Genomic DNA, 23,247 nt, shown 5'->3' on the forward strand with positions numbered 1-23,247 from the left:
TTGAGACTAACTAGTCTGAGAAACAGGAAAAAAAAAAAAGAATGAAAAAAATGAACAGAGCTTCAAAAGAGAATCCCAAAAGGAGAGGAGAGAAAAATATTTGATGAAAAATATTAACTTACACATCCAAAGACCTCAATGATCTCCAAGTAAGATAAAACTCAAAGACGTCCACACTAGAACATATTATAATAAAACTGTCCAAAGCCAAGACAAAGAGAACCTTGACAGTATCAAGACGAAGCTACTTATCAAACCCTAGTGATCCTCAATAGATAAACAGTTGATTTTTCATCAGAAACAATGGAGACCAGAGGCAGTGAGATGACCTATTATTCAAAGTGTTGACAGAAAGGGGTGGGGGGGCTGGTGGAACTGCTAACCAACAATTCTTTATCTTGTAGAAATATTCAAAATTGAAGGAGAAATTAACACATTTCCAGATAAAAACTGGTAAGAGTTTGCTACTAGTATATGTGGCCTATAAGAAATGCTAAAGTGAATCCTTCTGGCTGAAATAAAAGGACACTAGATAGTAACTCAAATCCACACAAAGAAATAAAAAACACCTGGTAAAGGTGACTAAATAAGTAAATATAAAAGTCACTATTAATGTAGTTTAGGTTTGAAACTATTTTTTTCCTTATATTATTTAAAATACAATTGCATTAAACTATAATTATAAATCTATGTTGATGGGCACACAATATATGCAAATATAATTCATGACAAAAACAACATAAAGAAGGACAGAGCTATACAGAAGCAAAGCCAAGACTTGGCAGAATGTATTTAAAACAAAAACAAAAACAAAAAAAACAAACAAAAAAACATAGTCCAACCACACATTGTCTACAAGAGATTCACTTTAGATTCAAAGAGAATGAACAAATGGAAAAGATATCCTATGCCAACAGTAACCAAAAGAGAGCTGGAGTAGTTATACTAGTATCAAACAAAATAGACTTTCAGACAAAAATTATTACAAGAGTCAAAGAAGGACAATATATAATAATAAAAAATACAATGTATCAATAAGACATAGTAATTATAAACATATATGCACCTAACAACAGAGCTCCAAAACATATATAGCAAAAACCAATAGAATTGAAAAAAGAAACAGTTCAACAATATCAGTTACAGTCTTCAATACTCTACTTTCAATAATGGATAGAACAACTAAACAGAAGACCAGCAAGGACACCACAGAGAGAGGTGTCCCTTACTATGTACAGCTACATTACATGAGATAAACTCTGGCAGCACAGAATGTATACAGTATGCTTTTTCAGCTATTTTTATACTGTCATCAAAACAAATTGTTACTTATTTATAATGTTTTGACATTAAATATTAGCACATATAAATATAAACATGATTAACATTAAAATTTAGAAAAATGTGAACATCTACTAAGCCCCGCCCAAAAAGTTTTCCTTTGATACAAGCATTTAGCAAGCCAACTTTAAACAATTAATATACAATTCCCACTAATACTACATAAGCCACGGTTAAAATAATTTCTGATTAAATTATTAAATTATGATTAAAAATTACAAGGAAATTTGTTGAACAATAATTTATCTGGCAGTTACATCTCCAAACATCTTTTTTCACCACAGCATTTTATTTTTTTTTTAATTTTTTTTAATGTTTATTTATTTCGGAGACAGAGAGAGACAGAACATGAGTGGGGAGGGGCAGAGAGAGAGGGGGACACAGAATCCGAAGCAGGCTCCAGGCTCTGAGCTGTCAGCACAGAGCCCAATGCGGGGCTTGAACTCACAGACTGCGAGATCATGGCCTGAGCTGAAGCTGGACGCTCAACTGACTGAGCCACCCGGGTGCCCCTCACCACAGCATTTTAAAAATCAAACAACTGGGGCACTTGGGTGGCTCAGTCGTTAAATGTCTGACTTTGGCTCAGGTCATGATCTCAAAGTTTGTGAGTTCAAGCCCCACATTGGGCTCTATGCTGGCAGCTCAGAGCCTGGAGCATGCTTCAGATTCTCTGTCTCCCTGTCTCTTTGCCCCTAGCCAGCTTGCTCTCTGTCTCTCTCTCTCAAAAATAAACATTAAAAAAAATTTTTTTTAATCAAACAATTAAAATAACTCATGCGTTTTTATTAAAAGCAACCTCAGCCACATTTTCTTTGAAACAAACAAACAAACACTGCAGTAAACTAACATTAGAAATCAAAAGGAAACAGGAATATTAAGTTGTAAAATCTATGCTCAGCTAACACGTCTAGTTCTTAAACATGTCTTAGCTTAAAATGTGGTTTATTCAATTTCAATTCAATTACCATGGTACCTAAAGAAAAAAACTTACTTGTAAAGCGAAGAGGATACATATTTTGCTTTAAAATTTCTAGGTATTGAAAGAGTAAGTCCCTTGCCATTTCTTTCTTTGAGTCAATTTAGGTCTACCACATCAACTGAATTTTACCCTCCAAGTTTACTCTTAAATTATTATAAATGCAAAATTCTATGTTTAAGAAAAAATTAGAAGACATCTTTTTATTGTCTCCTATTAAAGTCTCACAACCTGTTGATTTAATTTTTAAAATGAATTACTGAAGCCTGTGGGACAGGGTAAAATGGCTCATTAAATATTTATATTTAGTCCCAAAAAAACAACAAAGACCCATTTTATTATTTGTTTCATATTCAACCATGAATGAATGTTCACATTTATTCTTTTTCCCCAATTTTTCAAAAACTTTTATATGTTCTGGGTGATAAATACCTACCCATGACCCATTGCACCATTAGCTGGTTTTACTATAAAAGTTTTCTGCTTTCTCTTTTTCTTCAATTCTTTCATATAGTTCTGGAATTGTGTATATTCAGCAGGGAAGATCCATGTTCGAGGAACAAAGGTATAATCCAGAGGCCGGGACTTGATCATTCTGTAAATTAGAGATAATATGAAAAGTAATTTCCATTCAAACTTGTCTAAATTTTCTTTCTCTGTGCTACTGACATTTATTACAAGGATTTAAATTCCCTCCATTTCTTTTCATTTATTGATTCATTCAACACATGTCTGTAAAGCACCTACTATGTGCTAGGCATTATTCTAGACACTGGGAGGATACATCAGTGAAAAAAATTAGACAAGAACCTTTGTCCTATGTACTAATTTATATATTGGTAGATTACTTAAGTATATCTTTATGCTAGGCACTGGGGATATTAGGGTAATTTAATATGGTCTTAACTCTAAAGAATTCACATATAGGCTATTAAATACAATGTGATAGATACAATAAAGATATACATGGCAAGGTAATATGTGGAAATAGTAATTAACTCTGCATCTGGGATGACAGGACAGGTACCAGGAAATGGTGTGCCATTCGTATTGTTTCTTTAAAGATGATTTTGAGTCCTCAAGGAGTGGCTTTGATCATCTTTTACTCCAGTGTTTTTGAAGTTTAACTACCTTTCTGAGAAAACCATGTGAAGCCTAAGTATACTAGAAGTTTGTGTTTCTTTGTTCATATGAACTACATATGCCTATACATGTGGTTTTATGGCTGCAATGTATGTCCTGATATTTTTATATTTGCTAAAAACCAGGCTGCCTATTTGAAACATAAGGATAAAACTAGGCATAAAATGTTTACTTTTGATTAATCTCAATTGTTAACTGTTTTGTACATATTGATTCCCACTAAAAATGAAGATATTTTAAAATATAAGCAAAGAAAATCTGATTGCTTCAAGGAAGTTCTTTTTAATAAATGTACATAAGTCTTTTATAGATGAGATGATATTGTCTTCAAATGAGATTAGTCAAAACTAAAATGGAAGCACCATATATGGTATGCACAGAGGTAGGGCCTAAATTCTAAAAGGAGGGTGTGGAATGCATGAGCCACTTGGCCTCCACAACTGTAGGCTCCTATGGTTATATTTCAAGTGCTCTTTCAAAAGAACTCTGTAAAAAACTTATATTTCCATTATAATAAGGGAAGTAATTACCAACTCCATCTATCAAATCCAGAATAAGCCAACGAGCTAATTAATTTCAGTACAATATAGGCTAACATTGACTGGTTTGGAAAACACACACACACACATATATCTAAAGGAAGCACAGTAACAGTGCTAATGTCCATGTTTTTGTTTCCAATACCTTTAAGTGTATTTATTATATTTTTAACAATGATATGAAATTAGATCAATTTAAACTTTTCATTAAAATAATCTATTTTAGGGGCGCCTGGGTGGCGCAGTCGGTTAAGCGTCCGACTTCAGCCAGGTCACGATCTCGCGGTCTGTGGGTTCGAGCCCCGCGTCAGGCTCTGGGCTGATGGCTCGGAGCCTGGAGCCTGTTTCCGATTCTGTGTCTCCCTCTCTCTCTGCCCCTCCCCCTTTCATGCTCTGTCTCTCTCTGTCCCAAAAATAAATAAACGTTGAAAAAAAATTAAAAAAAAATGTTTTAAAATAATCTATTTTAAACTAATCATATAGTATTTATGAGTGATACCATTCTTTCACACATATATTTGGAAAAAATCCAAGCACACATATATTGAAGAGAAACACTTTATTCCATTTAGCAATCTAGCACAAATCATTTGATGTAAAAATGGATAGCTTCAAAAGAGACATGCAGTCTCTTTTGGAAATTTGGAATTTGGAAATATGGAATAATTTCTGCTCATAGCTGTCATGGATTTACTAAATGATATTAAACATGTAATTTAGTTAATTCTCAAATAGGTCATAGCTTTCAATCTAATAGAAGATTATTTTTTCCTTAAAGAGAATTCCAAAGATTCTATAAAAATAAGAAATTGCCTATTTTTAATAGCCTATTAATGGGTCTACATTCAACTTTCTTGACTCTCCTGACCATACAGACTTCTGTTCTCTACAAAACAGAGAGAATGATCTTTTTGAAATGCAAATCTCATCATATTACCAATTTCATCTCCCCCTCCTCTCCTGTGGAATTTAGGATAAGGACTATAATCCTAAACATCACGCTTCAACTAATCTCTCCTGGTCCCCATCTATGTCTCTGTGCTCTAGCTACACTTGGCCTTATTTCAGTATCCTGACTATTCCTGCTTTCTTGCACAAACATGACCTTAGCCCATACTATTCTTCCTGCCCAGAAAGCTGTTATATACCATTTTACCAATAAACTCTTAGTCAGGATTCAGATTTAGGCTTCCACATCACTTCCTTGGGGAAAGTCTCCAATGCCTCCCTAAGCCAGAAGTCCTTCACTATGCACTCATTTACAACTGTGTACCTTTATTTCATAGCACTTATCACAGTTGCAACCCAATGTTGTAAAAGCCACAAGTCTGCTTTTGATCACCTCATGAGCCCAGATGCCAGCACAGTGGCTCACATATAAAAATTATATTTAATAAGTGTTAGATGAAAGTAAATGACTTCAGTGAAACACATGTCCCAAACTCTACAGAGGTAATTCTTGTTCCTCTGATGTCCGTTCTTCCTATAATCCCTGTGTTACTAAAGTGTTGTACCTTCATGATCTCCTAAACCAGAAGGCTACCTACCAGTCATCTTGAACATTTCTCTACTCCCCTTGGATTCTCACATCACAGCAGCTTTCCAGTCCTGTCAATTCTATCTCTTTTGTATTTTCCAGATGTATTTTCTCTTCCCTATTACCACTATCTCTCCTTTAGTGTATTAGTGTTGACAATCACCTACTCCAGGGCTTTCTCCTCCTTTCTACATTCTTTGAGTCCATTATTTATAGTCCCACCAAGATTATCTAAAACATATCATTTCTCTGCTTAAATCCATTAAAAAAAAGTCTCACTTCTCTCAGGATAAACAGAAATGTTTGCTGAGTAAATAGATTAAAGAATCAATAATTAAATAATTGAACAAAATATAGTTACATGGCATCCGCAGCCTGGCCTTTGCATTTATCTCCAGCATCATCTCAGGCTAAGCCTCCTGACACCCTATAAAACCACAGAAACTGCTTAAAAGTTCCCCAAACATATCATGTTGGTTTAAGCCTCCATAAAGTTTCTACCACTGTTGTTTTTGCCTACAGACTCCTTGACTTCTTTTCAAAGAATAAACTCTTATATACTTTTCAATATCCATTTTGATTTTCATTTCTCCAGAAAGCCTTCCCTGCTCTCCTAGAAATGACCTCTGTCATCATCTTTGTCACCGCCATACACTGACTCTGCCCCTCATGTGGCACCATCAAACTGTATTATATGTATCACTCTTTCTCCCTTATTAAAATTTGAGTTCTAGGCAGGGACTAGGCTTTATTTGTCTTCTTTACCTCAAAGTTAGCAGTCTCTAGTCTACAGTAGATATGCAAAAAATATTTGTTGAGGGAATGGATGTATAAACTGTCACATGATACATATAAATATCTAATTACACACCAAGGTTACTAACCCTTCTCTGAGTTTTCTTTCTAAAAATGTTCTCAAATTATCACTTAACTTCCTTAAACTAAAAACAATGTAATCAATATAAATATAAATCACATTAAAAATTCTGCAGTTCATTTGGTATAGCACTTGAGAACTTGTGAACAGTGTTTCCTATAAAAGCAGACTGTTACTCCAAACACTGGTCTCAGACAAATTTATGTATATCCCTGGGTAGGCACATACACATGTGTCTATATGTATGAATGCGTACAAATTCACCTACTACAGTGTCTTGCACATGTTAGATGCTCAACAACAGTATATGAATACACACACACACACACACACACACACACACACACACACACACAGTGTATTATGTTGCCAAACTGCAGTAAAAAGAAGCCTAAGATTCTGGAGACTAGGATTCTGCTCCAGGTTTGCTATTAACTATTTGTTTGACTTGTGCAAGATATTCATTTTTGTGACACTCAGTTACCTCCTCTGTAAAGTGAAGGAAGAACCAGGGAACTTCTAACCCCTGCTAACTCTACAGTTCTCTCTTCATCAAAGTATCATTTCAAATCAATGTAACCTGGTGAAAGATACACTATAATATTGAAAATGCAAATTTCAAAAATTATAAGAAATTCTCTATTATAAGTAAATGAAGATTACTTGGTCATATTTCTTGCTAAGAAATCCTTTCTACAGATCTCCCCCATTCCTGGAAAATGGTTGATCCTCTGGAAAATAAAAAGGTAAACATTAATGTTCTCATTGACTTAATGAATATATTCATTTATACCATAATAGAGTTACATCCATCTTCTGAGTTAAATATTTTTTAAAAACTATTAACATAAAACATTTAAAATTAAATGACCTACAAGGAATCTGTAGAATTCAAGAATCTACAATAAGCAAAGAATGAAATTGCAAATTTTTTCAGAAATCAGAAAAGGGTATTTACACAGGTATCAAAGTTACAATTTTCTGTGTCAAATAACTAGTAATTCTATGTCCAAATTATTTCTATTATCCTCAATTTTCTATATTCATACAGATAAGCATTGTATAAATATTGGTGAAAATGGCCTTGTTTGTTCCCTATGGTCAATTTTGTATTTCCCACCACACTAACAAAGAACTATACAAAATGTCAGTTGTCTAAAGTTCTGTGTATTTGGCTTTTTAGTTTGATGTCTATTTTTTAATATGCTTGCGTTACATTCTAAAAATCAAAGAATGAAGCCAGACTGCACATAGCAGACATGGTAAGGTACTTCTAGTTCCTGATCTGTCTGTGCAAGCTACTCCACATCACCCATCTTTAAGCATAACACAAAGCAGCAGTGTAGGAAGACTTTTCTCCTATTCATTCTTCCTTAAAGATGGAAAGAGGTTATGAGGCACCTGGGTGGCTCAGTCGGTTGAGCGTCTGACTCTTGGCTTTGGCTCAGGTCATGATCTCATGGTACGTTAAAAGTTTGATTTGAAAGAATTCAGGCCTTATGTGACGAGTCAGTACAACCGGACAGCAACAAAACAGGCTGTTTGGGTAAGTTAGAAGTGAAATTTAATATGTCAACACATTAAGAACCAACCCTATCTAAGTAAAATTATAATGGAATTCATATAACTTTCCTGATAACCAATAATTGGTCATGATTAATTCCCCACCTGGTAATTTTGCAGCTCGGCAATCTTCTCCTGCTGAACTGCAGAATCACACCATATAAGGTTGCTTGTTTCATCCTCATCTGGAGTTTTCATAAATCCCATTTCATCTATTACTAAACGAACTGCAAGTAAACGGTTACGTTAAATGAAAATTAAAATACTTCTGAAGTATATTCGTTGTGGAAACATTTTCTGATCTGCGCAAATTTTATCTCACAGTATTTCACTTGCAAAATATCCATTAGTTATAGCATAACCTTGTTTTTAGTTACAACAATTTATCTAGGGCCAAATTATACTCACAGTAACTGAGAACTGTTTTTAGGTTGCACTCAAAATCCCTGGTTTCAGCCCTCCGAGATTTAGCGGATACACAACACTGCTAAAGAGTTCAGGGATTATTCATGGCACAGTGAAAACATACACACAGCTGAGACAACACTAAGGAAAATGTACTTCAGGGCTTTTTTGTGACCTTGGGCTAGGTACAAAAGGGAAAAGGTAATAATAGTCCCTGATCATTAGACCTATCCTTTACTTTCCACCTCCCCAGTTCAAATTATTTTTAGCAGTTAAAACCAAGTCAGCTGTGTTGACCCAGGATATGAAATAATGAAGCAGAATTCACAGCAGAGATCTAGAAACTGGCCCTCCTATCTGCTCCTGACCCTTTAATCCTATTGAAAGAATGTATGCTCAGATGAAAGCTTGTTTTTTAGTACAAACTATTTATATGCCCCTCTCTGACTTGAATATCACAATTAATATCCAACAAATTTCAAGTTCAGAATAAAGACAAGCACAGGTGCCTGGGTGGCTCAGTTGCTTGGGAGTCCGACTTGGGCTCAGGTCATGATCTCGCGGTTCGTGGGTTTGAGCCCCACTTCAGGCTCTGTGCTGACAGCTCAGAGCCTGGAGCCTGCTTTAGATTCTGTGTCTCCCTCTCTCTGCCCTTCCCCCGCTCGTGCGCTGTCTCTGTCTCAAAAATAAATAAATATTTTTAAAAACTAAATAAAAATTCTGAGTCTTCATAGAATGGTGTAACTGTATAGACACACTTCAACACTTTATTTTTAAATATTTTTAAACATACTGGTACCCTTCGTAAAGGGAGAAATGGTAATTGGGGGTCAGTTGTCTGAATCTACCTGGCTCAGGCATAAAACTGATGAACAGACACCTGTTGGTCTCAAGTCCTAGAGACTCTGATTGCTTATTTGGCTGAGGAGAAGGAAGGGGCTTTTTATGCACTGGTTCTGAGAACCCAGACATAAAAGGAGGGAACAGTGATTGGTGGTGGGTGAAGTTGGGGCTGGGGGAGGAATGTGGAGCTGGAGTGGTAGTTTTCCATAAGAGGCTTGGGAACCTTTGGGGCTGTTCTGAAGGCCCAGGTAAAAATGTACAAAGCAAGAGTTGGGAAAAGGGCTGTTCTTCTCTGGTCTGCCCCAGACCACCATGCAGCGTTGGTGAGCTGAAGCCTCAGCACCTGCCGTGCCACGTGGGGCTCCCAGGAAGGGCAAGGGCAATAGCCACACAGTCTGGGAGACTCCTTTAACTGACTCATAAGCAGAAAAAAATAATGAGGCCAGAGCATCAGCCCAAGAGTAGACCTGCTCCTGAGTATAGGAGAGACACTGTCTGGGGCTGCTCAGAAATCACTGAGAAGACCTTAAAGAGAGGATTGGAGCAGGTGGCAATTAGAGGGAGGACGTATAATGAGCTACTCAAACGTGGTCATAAATGTATACATGAACCAGTGAGGCTGAGGACATTCAGGTTACATAGCCATAGTGGAAAAGATCTACTCTTTCCTTAGATTCACAAAATCAAATATGTAAGGTCAGCCATATATAAGTCTCTTTTATTATGAAGTTCAAAGCATGGAGAGCTGACAAAGTCGAACTTCAAAATACAATGTTGGGAGTTAAAATGTCACTTTTTTCTCCAGTAAGTTTAATTTATTTAATCAAATTTTTGTTTGAATTGAAATTTTAGAAATCAGTTGGAATCTTTTAAGGATATCATCCTCCAATACATGGAAAAGAAACCCCTTCAATGTGTCGGTTCAAAATAGAAAGTTCTTGACACCTAAAGCCTAACTCCATGCCTATAAGGCTGATGTGTTAGGAGCTCTCTTTTAAAAAGGAGGTGAAACAGTTGCCTCCATATTGAACTTCTACCAAGCCAAACACCCTGCTGGAACAATAGAGATAACCATAAGAACCACTTTCTCACGTTTCCCTTTGCATATCACATACCCGCTTCTCGGATCTTTTTTGTCCCCATTTAATAAAAATTACCAAAAATACATTCCTCACAATTTGTCCCATGATTTTTTTCCCTAGACCCATAGAGCTTTCAGAGGCTAAGCAGAAGTTTTAAAAATAGGAATCCATGCAACTATCTAAATTTTAGATACAGAAGATACATTTGTTTCTCATTTTAAATTTCAATTCATACTTTACTTAGGCAGCATGCTATAGTAGAAAGAAAACTGAATCTGGAATGAAATGAATTCAGGTTCAAGTTCCACTTTCGCCATCTGTATGAACTTGGGTAAGTTGCTAACTCTCACTGGGCTTGTTTCTTCAACTCTGCTATAAAGGACATATTAAGAAAATCATGTGAAATGTCATAATGTATTAATTATAGAACTGTGGGAATGCACTTCACTATTCCACAATGTGTCTTCATAAGGAACTATAAGAAAAATCTCTCTCAAGACACAGGAACACAGAAGTCCTATATCCGTTGAATAACCAGTATGATTTTATCTCCTGCTGTGCATTCTAGAGTGGATTGTGTTTTAATATTTGCTTCGGTTGAGGCTCCGAGTCAAATCCATCTCTAACTATAGAGGGTCTCAAGGAATGTATTTTGTATTCTTATCAGCCACAAGATTCATCCTATTTTCCTGTTTTTATTTTTCCATGCATATTTTCTCATGGCTATTAGCCACTTCAAATTCACTATTAGAGTGAGGGAAGACAGGGGGAAAGGGAGCAAGGGAGTAATGCAGCCTATATGCAGGGTTATTTGGAAGATTAAGTGAAATAATACATGTGGAAATGTTTGGCCAATGGTTGTAAAAAATTACTATTAAAACTATAGCAAGGTTTTCTGCCTGAGGAAATAGGCAACACCAGGGCAAAAACACAGGTGTGCTGACTTATGGCTTAAGTGTATTTCCATTATATAAGTCAACTGTCAAGGAAGCAGTAATTAAATTGTAAAACGTACGCTGTTGCATTCACTAGCTTAAATAAGGGAAAAGCAAGGTAGCATTTTCTCCTAGGCACATGGTCCATTCTCTCTTTCCCTCCCCTATACTTAGCTCTGTATTCTCTCAACGGTCCCCGATTCAAGGCCCTACAGGAATTTTGTTAAACACAAATGAGCAGGCTCAGCAAGGAGGTAGGAATCATTATAAAGAATGCTAAGGCAACTTCAGCCCTGGGAAGACTTCCTGGGAAAGTGACGGGGAAGTGCACTGAAACACTCTCCTATAGATCAAGGCTCCTAGGGGTGCCTGGGTGGCGCAGTCGGTTAAGCGTCCGACTTCAGCCAGGTCACGATCTCGCGGTCCGTGAGTTCGAGCCCCGCGTCGGGCTCTGGGCTGGTGGCTCAGAGCCTGGAGCCTGTTTCTGTTTCTGTGTCTCCCTCTCTCTCTCTGCCCCTCCCCCATTCATGCTCTGTCTCTCTCTGTCGCAAAAATAAATAAAAACGTTGAAAAAAAAATTTTTTTAGATCAAGGCTCCTTATGAACCCTGCCAGAACCGTAAAACCAAGAGGGTAAGTTAACACCACCCATCAATCACTTTAACAACAGTCGCCTTACTCTTGTTCCTAGAAAACATGCTGCAGATAAACCCTGAATCTTTCATATTTCACCCTCCCATGCTAACTTGCTTCAAGTCCCTTCCTCTGAGGACCACTTGTTGGAACAGAGTATCAGGGGACCTCAATTCCATTGAAGTATTCCACTGATTGCTCAAGAACTTTGGTGAATTACTGCAAATGAAATGAGATTCCCAAAGATTAATAAGGGTAAGAATAATTAACATCCTTGAGGTTCACATGATTTTCCTTAACTTTTAGTGCAAAATGGTTGAGAGGAACATTATTTGAGTACTTACGGTATTTGTTAAGAGTTTTGTTTGCAATGCTGGACAAATGTATCTTAATTTAAAACGATTATTCTTCTTATCTATTCTCTATACTACAGATACTGCTTACACATAAGAACTGCAATTTCATTAATAAAAAGCAACAGCATCATCAAAAGAATTTTCTAAAACACAGAGAGAAATATGTTTTTACTCCTTAAGCCAGGTTCTCATTGTTTAATAAAAAATCTCAAATTTTGTGTTTTTTTATTTTGCATCTAACATTTTAATCTGTTTCATGTTGATTTGATACTTGATTTAAAAACTAAGTATTAATCAAAATCACATCTATTGAATACTATCCCATTAATAGCTAAAGCTTTTAGCAATGTTTACATTGATGTTCTTTCTGATTATTAACATGTTAAATGTCTCATAAAATAGAAAATTTTATAGAATACACTTAAAAATCAATTACAGGGGCACCTGGGTGCTCAGTTGGTTAAGCATCTGACTCTTGATTTCGGCTCACATCATGATATCATGGTTGGTGGGTTTGAGCCCTGCATCAGGCTCTGCACTGCCAGCACAGAGCTTTCTTGGGATTCTCTCTCACCCTCTCTCACCCCCCCTCCCCCCACTCATGCTCGCCCTCTCTCTCTCAAAATAAATAAATAAACATAAAAAAAAATCAATTACACAAAAGATCATTATCTCCAGAATGTCTACATTGTTTTCAACATCAAACCAGTTTCCCCAACAATTATGATTCTGAGGAGACCTACCAATTTCAAACTTTGTCCCAGCAACATTTGCTGTAATGATTCCCTTCTTTTTCTTCTTTCTGACTTTCCTTTTCATTGTGCTTTGATAAGGCAATTCTGTATTCAGATCCAGGGGAGAGGGTCCCTGAATAACTTTAAAAGAAATGTAAACCAGCCAAATATCACTGAAATAACAAAAATTCCATAGCAGAGAACACAAATGCCCCCCCGCCAAAAAAAAAAGTAAAATTATAAATTCTACTTAAAAGTCCTCAATTAATTTTTAATTCTTAAAAAAAAACATTCAGTGATGATCTATAACATATCCACATTTTGTAGTGTGATTAAGTCAATCTGCTTACCTCTTTCTTGAGGCAGAGATGGCATTATTGTCTGTGCCTGTGACAGTGTGTGTTACTGGACCAAGCTCTCAGGAAATCTGGAAGGCCTGCATGAGTCTAAGTAGGATACAGCTCCAAATCACTGAAAGTGCCTATCATATTATCTTGGTGGAATCCTCAGATTTCAGGACACCGAAGTTATGGGATGAGAAGGTACCTGTAGGGATTTTAAAACAAAGTCATTTTAGAAAACAACTCTGACGAAATTTTTCTATTGTCTTTAAAAGTCAAGTGAAGGTGAAAGTTACTGTACTCAATCGACAAATGTTTGTTAATTTATAAAATCTTACGCAAAATGCCAAGTGATAGTTCCCTGTCCTAAAAAGTGTAGTCTAGAGGAGGAGGTTTTATTTAAGTTACATATCATATTTACACACAATAAATAGCATGCCATACACAAATAATGACGATAACCACACTCGCTGTCATCTACTGAACGCTGACTATCGTAGGCCACTTAAGCCATTTAATCTTGCAGCAAAACCATGAGGTGGAAGCTTTTATCCCTAGCTTACAGTTAAGTAAATTGATCTCAAAAAGGGCAAATCTTTACACAAAAGTGACAATGTGGAGATTAAAGTGAACAACTCTCTGGTGTCAAAGTCAGTGCCTTAACTAGGACCCCACACAACCTTCAACCCAACACCTGAAAGTTAGATGCAGCATCACTTTTAATATGACACAGCGAAGTGACTGCCAAGGCAGAGATCACATACAACGAAATACAGAGAAAAGTGATTCCTAGTGAAGGGGTGGCGGAGGTGAGGGGGGGCTTCTTGGTAGGGAGGGAGTTGATGACTTCATAAAGTAGACCACATTTGAATTGTGCCTTTAAAAATGAACACAATTTTGAAAGGCAGAAAATGAGAGGAGTCATCATTATGCTGATCTTATTTGGGCACACAGAGGAATGCAATAAACATTTTTTTTTTAATTTTTTTTTTTAACGTTTATTTATTTTTGAGACAGAGAGAGACAGAGCATGAACGGGGGAGGGGCAGAGAGAGAGGGACACACAGAATCTGAAACAGGCTCCGGGCTCTGAGCGGTCAGCACAGAGCCCGACGCGGGGCTCGAACTCACGGACCCCGAGATCATGACCTGAGCCGAAGTCGGACACTTAACCGACTGAGCCACCCAGGCGCCCCAGCAATAAACATTTTTTAATGAGCTCATTTGATTCGGCTACACCTCAGCATGGCCTATATTACAGTCCACTTATTTTCACTGTGTATGTATGAACCTAGGTATTTATGCCCTGACTATACTATATTGCCCAGTCTATACTGTCAACTTTCTAATTTCTCCCTTCATGTTGTAAGAATCTTTAAGTGCTTGTAAAATGTCTCTAAGCACAATGAAAAACTATAAAGCCTATCATGATAAACAAAGGTATGGTATCAATACCTTTATCAGGAGGTTATCAGGTTTATCAGAAATTCAGCTATATAAAATGTGACTCTTAATACATCACCCTCAATAGTCATTATTAATAAAAGGATTCATTATTAAAGAAAATTTAGAACTTAGTTTTTGGGTATCATTTTTACTAGAATAATTATCTAGAATAATTCAATATGAAAACTAGTTAACTATTACTTATTACAGAACAATTGTGGACAGGCACTGCTAAGAATCTAAAATATCTTACCTAATTAACACACCTGGAATTGAGATACCATTTCTGCAATTTTCTAGACATGGAAATCAAGGCTAAATAAGTTAAATATATCAAGGTAACACAGTTTATAAATAGAAACCTAGGCTTTGAACCCAACTCTGACTTATTGTTCATACTGTTCACAGAGCCCCCACTATTTTCAGACACCGTGCTAATATGCTATATAGATGTAAGAAAAAAAAAAAACAACACAAAAACTTGGTAACCCAGTTGCAGTGCAAACTGCCAGTTATGGGTATATTGTGGGAGATCACAATACTTCAAAATCAAACAGTGAAGTCACAGTAAACATCCCCAGCCTGACCTCAGCTCCCAATTCCAAGCTGGAAATAGACTAGATTACTTTTCAGAATAAAAGAAAGGAGTGGTCTAAAGTTCAGTGTGATTTCTTTCTGGAAGCTCTTTGATACCTCAGGGAGGTAACTATGTGGGTTTACAAGTCCTTGTCCAACATCTTGTTACTGGAGTAAACAAAGATTCTCTTATGGTAACAGAGTACGTATTACATCGAAAGTAGGTGACAAAGTCAAGAAGAGTTTGAGACAACACCTGCCAAACTATGTTGACAATAAGTTAGTAATTGTTATCAGCTCTAAAAACAGATTTGTTAATTTCTGACTTAAATAATGAGCCAAACAGCTTTGATTAGTATAGAGCTCAAAACAGGAACTGTTACCCCTTCACTCACCACACAGGAATTTAAAGGCTTTAAATCTAGTCTATCTTTATATGCTTTACTTAGTTGCATTTATATTTTGGTGAATAACAGTAAGAGTGCTTTAACAAACTCAAGAACTTCATCCTACCATCTCAATTCTAATCATTTCATTGTATCCCTAGTGAAAGATGTGAGACGGCAAGATTGATCACATCACTTAAATGAGCCATGGTTACCTACTTTCCAGAAGCGCACAGCATGTTTCAGTTACCTCCGAAATACTTCAAGCCAAGGGTTTCTTAAACTTGGCTGCAAAGTAGAATCACCTGAGAAACTTTTGAAACTCCTAGCACCAAGGCCACACCCCAGACCCAAGTGGGGCCCAGGCATCAGCATTTTTTAGCTCTCCATATAATTGTGTCATGCAGCCAAATTTGACGTCTGCTGCGAGCACATAATGACACTGAAGCCAATAATAGTTATAACATACACAGACAAGAAAAAAGTAAAACAAAGAAGAAAACTTTGGAACCTGTATTTAAAAAGGCCAAATAGGTTAAAAAAAAAAAAAAGAAAAGAAAAGAAAGAAAGAAAAAATCATCCATTAAAATCTTCATCTCTAGTTGAAGTAAACAAATTGGGGAAAAAAAGAATTAGAAGATCAGCAGAAATTGATTTCTAAGACAAATAAGCAATTTTGTTCTGCAAATAAGCCATTTCCAGAAGGACTCAGTTCTCAAAAATGTCAAGCAAATGGGCACCTTGAATATAGAAGTTCAAGGGCTACCATGCAAAACAATAGATACATAAGACTAAAACACAAAAAGCTGTAATTCCAATACATTTGTGTTGGAGTGCTCTTTCTTCCCAGTCCTTTCTGTTGAATTACAACCCATCACTTAAAGTCCAGATACAAATTTCCACTTTTTCCTTAGAGCTTCCTCTGATTATGTTTGAAGAAATTCATTACTCCCTCTTCTGGTCTATCACAGAGAACATTATTTGTACCCCTATCATATCAACAACCACAAACCAAGAAGGTAAGCTCTGTGAAGACAAGTGGTTCTGGTTTTCTTCTATCTTCTTCAATCCTCCACTTCCAGAGCCTAGAATATTGCCTCACACAATGTCAAGAAAGTACTTGTTCATGATGCCACCTGGCAGGAACCAGAGGTGGTCATGGGGCTCTCAGAAACAAACACATATCATTTACAATATATTACTTTCACATTTTTAAGTGAAAAAGGCAAAGTATCTAGAAGTTTACATCTGGGTAAAATAACAAGAGCATGTGGGAAATATGCATCGAGTGGTGGCAGCCTGTTGTGGCAGGTGCACAGCTAAAGGAGACACCCTTTCGTGTACACCCATTAGTATCCCGCGCTATTACCTTTTGAAAAAGTAAGATACATGTGATAAAAGTTTGTTTCATCATTACAATGTTAATAACAAACCCACCAAACTTTGCGTGTCATTTAGATCAAAATACAATATGATAGAAAGAGCACTGAACAAGAGGTCAGTTTCGATTCTTATCCTTTATTCTGCCACTTAACAGATACATGACTTAATTTCTTACTGTGCAAAAGGAAGAAATTGACTTTTTCCAGCCTTAGAAAATACCAATGCAATGAGGATAGCATTGGTTGGTATTTTTGACAATAAGATGAACACCAAACACCTTTTGTGGAAATTATGAGAGAAACTCAGATGTTCCCAACATCCCCAGGAATCTGTGCCCAGTGAATGCTATATAGAATGGGTTCTTCAAACATATTGGCAGAATTTTAATTACCATAGATTACTAAATTTTAGTAATCTTAACCAAAGGTCAGTGGGAACCAAAATTAGGGTTAAGATGAAAATATGTAAAATTATATTAAATAAAAATTTAATAAAAGCTGTTTTTATGATGAGAAGGAAGGAGAAAGAAACGAATATAAACCAGTACCTCCTGTGTACTAAGCATTTTTCACATAACTTCATGTGTATTTAGTCCACCTAATAAATGCCCTGGTATGTTTTATTCCCATTTTAAATATAGGAAAATTTAGATTTCATGGCTAAGTAACTTGCCCAAAGTCACACCTAATAGGTGACAATGAAGTGGCTTGTCTTTAAAGCCCATGACATTTCCCACTTTGTATGCTACCTTCAAAATTCAGTCTTTAATCATGACACATTGAAGATTTCACAAAGAAGCTTAATTCTGCTTGACTGGAGCTGTTTTAAAAGCTAGAGAATGAGAGCAAGAGAATCAAGCTGTGGTTTAAAATGTAGTTGAGATCACAAAGTTGCATCAGATTTAATCTGTCTTCTTAGAACCCCAAGGCAGCTATCCATATCCAGACTGTCTTCCTGTTTTTTTCCTTCATGAAGGTACTACAATTCAACAAATACTCTTATGTAGCAGCCACTGTTCTTAGTGAACAAAATAGGTAAAAAAAAAATTTTCTTTGTGGTGCTTACACTCTAGTTGGGGAGAGACTAACAATAACAGCAAACATATTAAATAAGTAAACGTCAGAAAATGCTAAGTACTGGGGGGGTGGGGAACACAACTGATTAGGAGACCAGGAACGTGGGGGGAAAGTAAGGAGAAGAGTTACAATTTCATTTTATTTTTATTTAACGAAGAGCCTTTTATTTTTATTTTTTATTTTTTAAAGTTGATTTATTTATTTAGAGAGAGAGAGAGAGAGCACGAACAAGGGAGGGGCAGAGAGAGAGGGAGAGAGAGAATCCCAAGCAGGCTCTGTACTGCCAGCGAAGAGCCTGATGCGGAGCTCAAACCCACAAACCATGAGATCATGACCCGAGCCGAAATCAAGAGTCAGATGCTTAGCCGACTGAGCCACTCAGGTACCCCAAGAGTTGCAATTTGAAATTTGAATCCAGATGGATTGAATCCAAATGGAGTTGATAAAAATCTGATGTGTATGTGCACATATGTGCCTGTAAGCATATGAGGATATGAACATGTGTGAAGGGGAAGGAATGGAGAAGACATACCATTTCTGTGGTACTGAACAATGCCTAAGCCCTCCAGTATGGTTCTTATTCCTAAATCCTGGTTTTCCTATGTATTTATTTTCTACATTGGTTTTAAAATTACTATTTTCACACTGACAAGGAGAACAAACATGTTCACAGTGTATATAACCAGTTTTATGTACTTTTGATAGGGTATCAATTTTCTGACGGAGAAGGAGAGAAGAGGGGCAGGGAGATCCCAACCCCTCTCTCCACCTTGTGTCCCCAGGACAGACATTAGATTTGCACACACTGCTGATGACCCTCTTGGGTTCTTGTCTCCTAGCATCATAGTTTTTGGCATCTAAGTTACTCCTGTCCCCATTCCATACGTGCTATCCCACTAATAATATGACTTTTCAGATCTCAAAACAACAATCTGTATTAGGAGAGTCTACATTTTGCTGCAATAATAAATATCCCCCATATCTCAGGAGCTTAAAACAGCTAAGGTCTATCTCTTAATCATGCTACATATCAACCAAAGACTGGCAGGGCTGCTCTGCATTTCACAGTCACACAGGAAGCCAAGCTGTTAGAGCAGCCATCATCCTAAAACCAGTCACTGTACCAGAGGGAAAGAGTTTTGGAGGCTCTTATATAGGCAACTAATGACACACAAAATTTCTACTCACACGTCAATGGCCTGAATAAGTCACATGACCCCAGCCAACAAGAGTTAGGAAGTACAATCTTATCATATGACCAGTAACACTAATAACCATCACAAACTCCCTATTTGAACCTTGCTACCTCCCCCTAGGCACTATTTTCTAGTTCTCCATAGCTCCACTTTATAGTATTCTCCTCTGCTGGAGAAAAAAAAAAAAAAAAAAAAAGCGAGACTCTGTACTGGGCCCAGTATACCCCTTAATTTTATACAATGGATAATTAAATTTGTGTATCCTTCACCTGCTCTGGACTGTAACAACACTGATGAGGAAGAGGAAGAACACAAGAAAAGGGAAGGGATCGGGTGATTTCAGTCATTTAATGTTAAGCATACTATGTGCCAGGCACTCGTCTAGGTTTTTACATCTAAAACTCTGATCTTCACAACCTAAAAGGTGCCGTTATTATTATCCCTATAGACAGCTGTTTGAAGAAAAGAGGTACTGGGGCGCCTGGGTGGCTCAGTCGGCTAAGCGTCCGACTGCAGCTCAGGTCATGATCTCACGGTTCCTGAGTTTGAGCCCTGCGTCGGGCTCTGTGCTGACAGCGCAGAGCCTGGAGCCTGTTTCAGATTGTGTCTCCCTCTCTCTCTGACCCTCCCCTGTTCATGCTCTGTCTCTCTGTGTCTCAAAAGTAAAGAAACGTTAAAAAAAAAAAAAATTAAAAAAAAAAAGACAAGAGGTACGATGAACAATGATATTGAAACACAAGTTATAAGAACATTTTTAAATGATAATTCTGCAAATTTGCCTCAAAATAATCCTCTCCGGATTTCTAAACTGTAAGTATCTCATGAAAGATGTTTCTAGTACTACATCAAAATAACTGAAAAATAATGTTACAAAAATCATATCCAATCAGGCTTTTACTTAGGGGAAAAAAACACTCTCCACACACATAACGTATTATTGCAGAGAGGTTACTACAAGTAGCAGTCAGAAATCTATTATTTCATGAAAATTATCAAATGAGACAGCTGATTTTTTTTTTAATGTTTATTTGAGAGGGAGAGAGAGAACGAGAGAGGAAGAAGCAGAGAAAAAAGAGTGAATTCCAAGCAGGCTCCACACTGTCAGCTCAGAGCCTGACGCGGGCTCAAACCCACGAACCCTGAGATCATAACTTGAGCTAAAATCAAGAGTCAGACGTTTAACCGACTGGGCCACACAGGCACACTGAGGCAGTTGATTTTTTTGTGTGGAAAAAGAAATATTTCCAGACATCAGGTCATGAATACATTCATCTATTTTTGTGCTGTAACACATCACTAAATTTTAGCACTTGGTCTCCAAACCAAATTTGATATATTATTTTTATTTGCAAAGAGATACTGCTTTTCTTTTTTTATTTTCCGTTTTTTTTTTTTTTAATTTTATTTTAGAGAGACAGAGTGTGAGTGGGGGAGCGGCAGAGAGAGAGGGAGACACAGAATCCGAAGCAGGCTCCAGGCTCTGAGCTGTCAGCACAGAGCCTGACATGGGGCTCAAACTCATGAACTGAGAGGCGATGACCCCAGCCAAAGTCGGACGCTTAACTGACTGAGCCACCCAGGCGCCGAGATCCTGCTTTTCTTAAGTGACAGTAAGAAAATGAAAGTAAGTGAAATATGCGCCAATTTTTAAACATTAAAATTTGAAATGTTTCTTATTTGTTTTGATATTATCAGGGTTGGATTTAATGTGAGCTCTAGACCAGTGGCTTCTTAAACTTTCATGTGCATACCAATCATCTGAGAATACTATATACCTACGATGTTGAAGTCCAGATTCTGATCCATTAGTTCTGGGGTGGGGCCTCAGAGTCTGCATTTCTAACAAGTTCCCAGGTATGCTGCTCCACAGACCACACTTTGAGTAGCAAGGCTCTAGGGGACCACAATGTTTAATACTAAGCTGACACTTTTTTTTTAAGCTTAAAGTCTTTCTTTATAACATGTAAAAATTACAAAATTATATAGTGACTTTAAAATTCATGTAAGTGATATGAAATTACATATTAATGTTAAAGGGCTCCACGAGTCAAGAAAATAAAATAAAGATTAGGAAATGTTGGCCTAGAGCAGGGATTCTTGAAGTGTGGTTCCAGGAACAGTAGTATCAGCATCACCTGCACTTATTAGAAAAGCATTTTCTTGGGTTCAAGCCCAGAATTTTCAAATCACATTCCAGGGGTGAGTGAGGCTCAACAACTGACAAGCTCTCCAGCTGATTCTGATGTAGGCTAAAGTTTGAGAACTACTGGACTACGGGCCAACAGCTGGTGGCAGGGGCAAACTCCAGGAAAGTGGAGGACACCACTGCTGGAGTCTACTCCTTCCCCACTGGTCTTTTTAAGCAGAAACATGTGCATGACTTAGAAAGAAAGCATTTGCCAAGCAGGACTCTGAACAGCTGGAAAGGAAGACACTTACTACAAAGGATCTCTCCTTACTACAAAGGATTTACTACTGGAGACAGCTAAGTGAGGTGAGGTTTTATTAATCTACAAAGGCAACTGATACCCCTGTTTGAGCCCAAATCAGCCACCAATGGTGACCAACCAAGACATTCATTTTAAAGATAAGCAGTCTACTAAAAATCATTACACATATGAGGATTAACAGTAACCACAAAGATTAATAATATACCCTCTGCTCTCAAGCACCGGGCCAGGAGCATGGTAACTTGATCTGAAACAGTCATGAATAGCTGAGAAATGGGGGAGAGGGGTTGCAGATGAACATCAACATTGTGGTACATTGCTGCACGCATGCAACGAAAGTACTATGCGTCAGTAAAAATAAACAAACTAGAATTACATGATGAATCACACAAATAACGCAGATGAAAAAAAGTTGAGGAATACATATAGTAGTATATTATTTATACAAGGTTTAAAAGTACATAAATAACATATAGTATATATTGAGAGAGAGAGGGAGAGAGAGAACTTAGGAATGAACATATAATGAAATAAAAGTGTCAAGAACTACATGGGGAAGATAAGAAAGGAGGAGGAGGAGGCAACAGCCAGTCCTGTTCTACAGAGGATGAGCATCGAATATGTCATTCCTAACATAAAGAATGAATGCACCCTTATCATGGTTTAGCCTTCTGAAACAATAGGGAAAGTAAAATGGCCAAGATACTTCCATTTGAACCATCACATGTCTCCTTAGAATAGAATTATGTTCTAAGTCACAAATTTAGGTCTGATCCTAACTCATAAGAAATGTGGAGTCACTGAAGGACTTTAAGAGGAGTAACACAATCTAAATATTTTTTTAATGTTTATTTCTGAGAAAGAGAGACCGCATGAGAGATGGGAGGACAGAGGATCCCAAGCAGGCTCTGTGCTGACAGCAGTGAGCCCAATGTGAGGCTCAAACTCATGAACCATGAGATCAGGACCTGCACTGAAATCAAGACTCAGATGCTTAACTGACTGAGCCACCCAGGCATCCCCTAAATTTCTTTTTAATCAATTACACTGGCAGTAATCACGGGAGCTGGATAGGACAGGGCAAGAATGGAGACCCGGTCCCGAGAGGATGTTACAAAGACATCCTTCTCCAGAAGAGAGATGGTACGAGCTTGATCACAGATAAAAGCAACAGACACAGGGCAAAGGGATACTGCTACTACAGTTGGTGATCAAGAAAGGAAAGGTGATATCAGATGACTTGGAGATTTCTGGTTTAGAGGATCTGGGTAGAAGCGGGCACCAGTCATCAAGAGAATGCCTGCAGACGGAAGAGTCAGTGTGTAGGGTAAGATGATTTCAGTTTTATATTTTCAGAAAAGGACAGATAGAAAAAAAATAGAAAATAACACAACAGAATGAGTGATTGACTGTAGATAAGGAAAACC

The 23,247-nt window shown here is 37.2% G+C and overlaps 1 protein-coding gene across 4 annotated transcripts in view; it reads right to left on the reverse strand.

Moving 5' to 3' along the window:
• The window catches only part of TTLL7 (tubulin tyrosine ligase like 7), a 147,044-nt gene that overhangs the window by 82,690 nt on the left and 41,107 nt on the right, over window positions 1–23,247 (reverse strand). For 3 of the 4 annotated variants that reach the window (XR_005788697.1, XM_040470777.1, XM_040470778.1), the window contains exons 2-6: window positions 13,317–13,512; window positions 12,976–13,107; window positions 8,085–8,206; window positions 7,080–7,147; window positions 2,757–2,915 (exon numbers count right to left, since the gene is read on the reverse strand). Coding sequence is in view for 3 of the 4 variants with exons in the window: in XM_040470777.1 (XP_040326711.1) it covers window positions 2,757–2,915; window positions 7,080–7,147; window positions 8,085–8,206; window positions 12,976–13,107; window positions 13,317–13,341 (506 nt within the window). In the remaining variant the exon portion in view is untranslated. The remainder of the gene's footprint in view (window positions 1–2,756; window positions 2,916–7,079; window positions 7,148–8,084; window positions 8,207–12,975; window positions 13,108–13,316; window positions 13,513–23,247) is intronic. The other variant, XM_040470779.1, reaches the window with a different exon arrangement.

Source organism: Herpailurus yagouaroundi, unplaced genomic scaffold (assembly GCF_014898765.1).
Source record: "Herpailurus yagouaroundi ecotype Mexico unplaced genomic scaffold, PumYag 77, whole genome shotgun sequence".
Lineage (NCBI taxonomy): Eukaryota > Metazoa > Chordata > Mammalia > Carnivora > Felidae > Herpailurus > Herpailurus yagouaroundi.